Here is a 7293-nt window from a genome sequence, read left to right as displayed (position 1 = left end):
ACGAAAAGAATATTTTCAGATAATAAAAACAGGTAAATTAGCTCTTGTAATTACAATTGCAAACTTTAAGTACAAGATTGTTCGCATCAGAAATTATAAAAAGAAATAGAGAAATATTAAGATTCATTACCTTCTAGCAATATTATAATTTTTTACTATTAATATTAAGGATTTAGAATTTAAAATTTAGTATAAAATACTTTTATTGACTAAATATTTAAAAAAATAAATTTTATTGATCTTATAGTATTATTGATAATTAAAATTAATAGATTAAATGAGATACTACAAAAATAAGTCAAATACTAAAACAATAATAAGTTTATTTTTGCAAATAAAAAATAATGAGCCAATCTCTTTGAACTAATAATTATTCATTTTTTTACAATAATAAATCAAATCCTTAATCTATATTTGTATATTATTTTGGCAACTGGTTAAAGAAAAATTAATGTGTCCAAACAACACAATTTGAACAATACCTTTTGCCGAATGCAATCCGACAAACAATATTACTGGTAAGAGAAAGCTTCAAGTGGCTTAGGTTAACAGGACTACCGCAGGAAAGTGCTATGGAATGGAAGAGAACTTGAACCTCTTCAAACCTCACAGCTTGAAAAGATTGAACCCTCTTTACACTCAGTAACTCCAACATCACAATTTTCTTTATTTCCTTCCAGTAGTCACCGTAAGGAGTGAAAGTCATAGCTGAACCGTTGTATCCCAAACGGTTCACGGCATAAAGTTTGGGGCGGCCGGAGAAAGCCATGTCATGGTTCTTGAAGATCTCTTTGGCTATCTCGGCCGAGGAGACCACCAAAGTAGGAACAGAACCCAACTTCAAGAACATGAGTGGCCCATGATGACTTGACAATTGTTGAAGTGATAGATAGGGGAGCTCACCAATTTGGTGAAGGTTGCCGATGAATGGTAGTCTCCGTGGGCCTGGAGGAAGGTGTCTTTGTAGATCTGATTTTCTAAATGTTAAGATGAAAAAGAGTAGTGTAAGGAAAACAAAGAGGGAGCAAGAGAGAATCATTGTTCGTTGTTGGTGCGTGTTGATGTTTTGGACAGAACCAATCTCTTTAATATAGAATGGCCATGCATTGAATCATTCTATTAAGCCACGTGTCGATCACATATTCATTTTATTTCTCTCCAATTTTTCCCTCAACACTTATTCGGTAAGGTTACTTATATGCCTTTCTTATATCTTCAACTTGAATGCAAATAACAACTAATCCTATATATAATCTTAATCTTCAAATAGTTTTAGTTATAAAATTTCAGAAACATTGAATTTAAAAGATTCTGCCACTGAAGCTTGATATGATATTGTTGAGTTAAGATTGATTTTGATACACAATTATAATGACAAATATTTATTGGATTAAAAACACAATTATGGTTTAATGTGTGTTTTAGTGATGCAGGCTCATTATTCATTTCTCAGTCTAACAATGTTGTTTGAGTATTCCTTTAATGCTTCAAGTTAATGCTAAAGCCCAATGAATTTAACAAGCACCGTTCAACAAAATGTAAAGAAAGAAAACTTTACATTTACAAAGTGATAAAAGGGCATTTGTTTTCATTATGAAAAATGAAGAACGGATGAAACAAAAAGACACTAACAACACAATAAAGACAGCTGGGATACTCTCAAGACACTAGGACATCAACACACCACTACAAGAATATCAGAGGATCAACATTTAGAAAAAAAGAAAGAGTAAAATGTAACATCTGAGAACAACACAATAACACAAAGATAGTAGAGGTAGTGAAAAAATTTCACAAAGAGAAGAGGTGGTGGAGTAGCTCCTCAACAAGCAGAGTTAGTGGAGTAGAATGAAAAAAGCATTGCATGCTAATGGAGACAGTTTCAACAGGTTGATGGTTCGAGGAATTGGAAGAGGAAATGAAGAACAAATTAGAAGAGCAAGTTGATTCTATAAAAGAGGCCTCATTTTAATATTTGAAAGCAAGAAAAAGGGAGCAAATTCAAGAGTATCATCTAAACAAACTTGAGTTGAATTCTTTTTCTTCTACTAGTGCTTCATTTCTAATTTTCTTTGTTATAGCTATCTAATGTTATCTTTCTGTAATTGAGAAAAAGGCTAATTATATGAGTAGTAAAAGCCATGAGAAAAGAGACAAGAGAGATACATGAAAAAGGCAAATGAATTATTTCTATATAATTTGGTTTCAGATTAGTTCTCCTTGCTAAGTTGGGACAACACTTGGTAAAAATTTGAACCTGGGTTCTCCTTTCAAGTTGGGACAGCACTTGGGTAGCTAAGCTTTGGGTAGAAAGCTTAGTAAATGATACTAGATGAATTAGGTTGTAATTCATTAGTATTGGTGATTGTAATTAGTTTGATTATAGTGAAAATTTCACCATAATTGTGGTGAAGACTGGACGTATTCTTCATGGCACATAGAAACCGAACCAGGATACATGCTGACCCCTTTCTCTTCTTCCCTTTCTGTTTCTATCTGGTGTATGAGAGAAAACGAAAAAATCTCCTGCATATTTAGCTTTCGCAAAAATAGAGCTTAATAAGTTCAAATCTAAGTTAACTTGATTCAACCTCCCCTTCTCAAGTTCTAGCAGTTTCATCAATTGGTATCAGGAGCAAGGTCTCAAGGAGTCAAGCTTCATAGCTTGGAGTAAAGATTCATGGCCAACAACATGGAAGCTAACATCATGGCGTACATACTCATCGAAGGGCAGTCAAATAATAGACCTCCCTACTTCAATGACAGCAACTACTTGTACTGGAAAGAGAGAATGGGGACAAAGGAAGAAAAGAAGAAGGTTGAACTCAATGCCAAGGCAATCAACCTAATGCACTGTGCTATTAGTTTTAAAGAATACAAAAAAGTTTCAAGGTGTAAAATGGCTAAAAAAATATGGGACAAGCTTAAACTCACCTATGAAGGAACCAAGCAAGTTAGAGAAACCAGGATTGATATGCTGATGAAGGAGTATGAGATGTTCAATATGAAGGAGGACGAAAGCATCGACCAAATATTTGAAAGGTTCTCAATCATCATCAACAACTTGGATGCCATGGGGAAAAGCTATTCCGAAGAAACCTTGGTAAGGAAGATCTTGAGGAGTCTTACTAAGAAGGGGGAAGTAAAAAGCACAGTCATTTCTGAAAGAAATGATTTAATAAAAATCACCTATGATGAGCTAAGAGGCAAGCTGTTGGCCTATGAACTACTCACATGTCTCAAGATAGAGATGACAAAAAGAAAAATGTAGCATTGAAATCGAGAATGATCACCAAAGACGAGGAATCTGATGACAGTTTCTTAGATGAAAAAATTGTGCTCTTTACAAAAAAAATGAGGAGATTACTGAGATTCAAAAACAAAGGCAAAGGAGGTTCTTCATCCAAAGATTTCAAGAAGGATTAACCCAAGTTTACCTGTCACCACTGCAAGAAACCGGGTCACTTCAAGTCAGATTGTCTTCAATTGAAGAAAGGCAAAATATCCAAGAAAGACAAAAAAAAAGTGATGATGGCAACATGGAAAGACTTGAAAAATGACACTGGCTCTGAAGATGAAGAAGATTCATATCAAGAGGCTCAACTATACTTAATGGCTGATCACACTGATATTGATGAGGTAGATCTTTCTGACTTATCTATTGATGAATTACACTACATTATTAAAGATTTTACTGTGAACTCTAAGAAACTCCTTGATAAGTATGTTAAATGCAAGAAAGATAATGAAGCACTGAGAACTGAAAATGAATTTTTATTGGAAAAAGTAAAGGCAATTGAAGCTTGTGATGAAAATTCTTTGAAAGAAGAAAACAATGCTTTGAGATCTGAATTAAATAAATTCAAATTCAAGCATTTGGTTTCAGCTTCTATTGAATTAATTACTGAAAATGAAAGGCTGAATGAGAAAATTAACAAGCTTAATGAAGACTTAGCAAAATTTTTTTCAAGGTTCGCAAAATCTGGACAAATTACTTGCTTGTCAAAAATTCAGCTTTGAAAAATCTGGACTTGGATTCAAAGAGGAAAGCAAATCTATTTTCAAACCAATGTTTAAAAAAACCGAAGCTTCCTCTTCCAAGATTGTTAAGCCAAAAATTTCAAGCAAGCCTCAAAATTCAGCAAAGGACAAACATTGGTATAAATGCAATAGAAATGGTCATGGTCCTCAACAATGCTTTATCTTTCTAAGATCTTTTGGTAATGATAACAAATTGTATAAAGTTGTTCATGATTATAATTGTAAATTCTGTAAAATTAGCGAATAATTAATCAATAAATTAAAATTAATAAAAAAATTAGAAATGTAAATTTTATAGTAAAATGTGATAGAGCTAATTAAAATAAGAATTTCGACACTAATTTTAAAGAATTTGGCCCAAAATTGGGTCGAACTGGGCCCAAGACCTAACCCATCAGCCCAATAACTTAAAGAAGAGTTCATCTTCTCCCACCATTCAGCCAAAAACGCTGAAACAAACTCAAGGGAAGGGAAGGAAGGTTCTAAACCCTCGTCTTCCTTTCAATCCTCCATAACTTCTCGCTTTGAGCTCCGATTGCCGCACCGTTTTCACACGTCCGCAGCATCGAACTCTACAAATCCTGGTGTACAATTTGGTAAGGAACTTCCATTTTCATTCTCAACCTCTCTTTATCCATATTTTGAAAATTTGATAGAGTGGTGTTGAGATTTTGGTTCTTTGATAATTATAGGGTCAAATTAGCTTGAGGAAAACATTCACTCTTGCTTATTTGGTGCTTGGGTAGGGTGAGAATTCTAGAACCCTAGCTAATTTCTTAATTGAGTATGTTGGATATTGAATTTTGTGATATATATATATATATATATATATATATATATATATATATATTATGAAATGTGTTAGGTGTGTATGTATATGTGATATGAAGTAATTGGAAATGATGAGAGCTTAAGTGGAAGCTTGGAGTTGGTGTTAGTTATGGAATTGTGGTGTTGAAGACTTGAAGACTTGCCTAAGTGGGTTGTCTTGAGTTATACGAGGAAATCAACCAAGGTATGGTTTAGGGTTCTCGTATTTAATATATAATGTCTTGTGAAAACTTAGGCTAGAGAACTATAGGATAGGTTGGAAGGATTAAGTATGTCGAATGTTTAGCACTTGTGATAATGATTGATGATATGGATTGAGTATGTATTGGTGGTTATTGTTGTGATAGGAATAGAATGCTAAAATAGTGATTGAATAATGATTGATATGTTGATGATGTTGATTATGCATATATGACGGATTGTTGATAACCTTATTGATTAAAGTGAGAAGTTTAGGTGTGAAATTGTGTCATGTTGAGGTATGATTGATTGTAAAGATTTTTAGTATTGTATTCGTATGATATGGAATGTTGCTGTGTTGTATATATGTATAGGAGGTCGGGATTGAGTTTGATTTTCAATGAAAATAGAGGTTGAAAATTTTTGTGAAAATCTAATTTTTGGCCGAACTTTGGTGAGCTATAACTTAGCTTCCAGTCTCTTAAGTTGTTTCAAACTTGTTTTGTATAAAAATTGGGTTCGTGAAGTTTATGGTGTTTGAAGAACAAAAGAAAAATGTTTTAAAACGAGAAAGTTATGTGTATCAGAAGTTTGGTATGTAAAGCTGAAATTTTTCAAACTTAACCATATTTGACAATTTTGCACTGTATGCGTATGCGAACCCCACCGTATGCAGAGGGGAGTTTCTGTTCCATATGTATGTGTATGCAGACGAGGTAATGTGTACAAAAACATGGGTAAAAGAGACCCTTTCGTACGCGAACATAGGGCTTCATACGCGGATGTTTGGTTCTGTCCAGCATGCATGCGTATGCGGACGAGGCAATGCATACGCGTAATGGACAAAATTGCACTCCCACGCGTATGCGTGACCCCTGTTTCAGCAAACATAGATTTTGTGTTTTAAAGCTCGATTTCAAACCTCTATTTTCATCCTTTTAGCCATAGATCTTTATAGTATGCCTAATAATGAGATGAAGCTAGGAAATGATGGTAACTTGGGGTGAAGTAAGGTTGAAAAAATGATTATTTAGGTATGAAAAATGCAGAGAACGGAAGTATATGTGATGCCATGGCTGTAAAGAATGATTGTGCAATTAATTATGAATGATCATGAATGTTTATTGGCTTATGCACTCAATTATCTGAGATACGAGTTTTCCTGGATAAAGTACCGTGGCTTGCCACCACATGTTCCAGATTGAGACTCAATACTCTATTAACCCTACGACATAAGAGGTGACCGAGCACTTATAAATTCCCCGGAAGGTTCCCCCATTGAGCAATTATATATAAATGATAAAAAGCTATGTATAGCCTATTGGGGATGCGCGTCAAGGGACAATCCAGGGTTTAGCAGCCAGACTTGTCGAGTTGGCTTGATAACCGACAGATGAGACTCATCAGCCATAGGACAGGCATACATCATGTGCATATTGTTTGAATTGCTTGCTTGTGCATTAATTGGGAATTTCTAATTGATTATAATATGTTAATTGTTATACTTGCTATCTGCATTACTTGTATTCTACCTGTGTTTGTCATTGTCTGCTTGTTTGTCTGTGCAAATTCACCGGAGATGGAGGAATGAAGGAAAGGTGGAGAGACTTAGTGATCTAGTTAAGTTTTAATTAGGTTTGGAAATCCTTAGAAGGCCACCCACTTATGGTTTCTGTTTTAGTTCTTTAAGTTTTATAATTTGAGTGTCGGCGTTCTAGGGTTGCCTCTGGCATTCCCATGACCTTATATCTTATGTACGTGGCACCTTTGCCATACTGAGAACCTCCGATTCTCATCCCATATGATATTGTTATTTTTCAGATGCAGGTCGAGAGGCACCTCGCTAGGCGTCTAGAGTTCTGCAGCGAAGTGGACATTTTGGGACTTTACTTTTGATCTTTTGTTATATATGTATAGGCTCTCCTCATGTATATACTTGTTTTACTTTTGTACCTCTTAGAGGTTTATGGAGAACCGGAATTTATTATATATGTATTTCGGGTTTTGGGTTAAGTATATATGTATGTAAATATTTTCCGTCCAGCCTTAGCTTCACAGGCTGAGTTAGGAGCTTGTTATTTTGTACTCTTGACTCTCTGTTCTTATCTTCTGTATGTTTATGTTTATGTTTATGAACTCTAGCTTTCTTCATATGCAAGTTATTTATGAGCATTGAGCTTTTAATTTTGCAATTTTGTTTTACCTATTCTTCAAGGCTCCTCGTATATACTATATCCTTCT

At 34.4% G+C, this 7293-nt stretch overlaps 1 protein-coding gene across 1 annotated transcript; it reads right to left on the bottom strand.

Moving 5' to 3' along the window:
* Positions 1-448: 448 nt before the first annotated feature.
* LOC130934509 (cytochrome P450 71A9-like) lies at positions 449-1039 on the bottom strand. Its single transcript, XM_057864072.1, has one exon. It carries the CDS (start codon positions 1037-1039, stop codon positions 449-451), a length of 591 nt encoding a protein of 196 aa, XP_057720055.1.
* Between the last annotated feature and the right edge of the window lie 6254 nt (positions 1040-7293).

Source organism: Arachis stenosperma, chromosome 6 (genome assembly GCF_014773155.1).
Source record: "Arachis stenosperma cultivar V10309 chromosome 6, arast.V10309.gnm1.PFL2, whole genome shotgun sequence".
NCBI classification, from domain to species: Eukaryota; Viridiplantae; Streptophyta; class Magnoliopsida; order Fabales; family Fabaceae; genus Arachis; species Arachis stenosperma.
This window is presented reverse-complemented; position numbering and strand designations above follow the sequence as displayed.

Bases quoted from the DNA above. Each gene is read 5' to 3' on its own strand.
- LOC130934509 (XM_057864072.1), bottom strand. From the start codon at position 1,039: ATGATTCTCTCTTGCTCCCTCTTTGTTTTCCTTACACTACTCTTTTTC.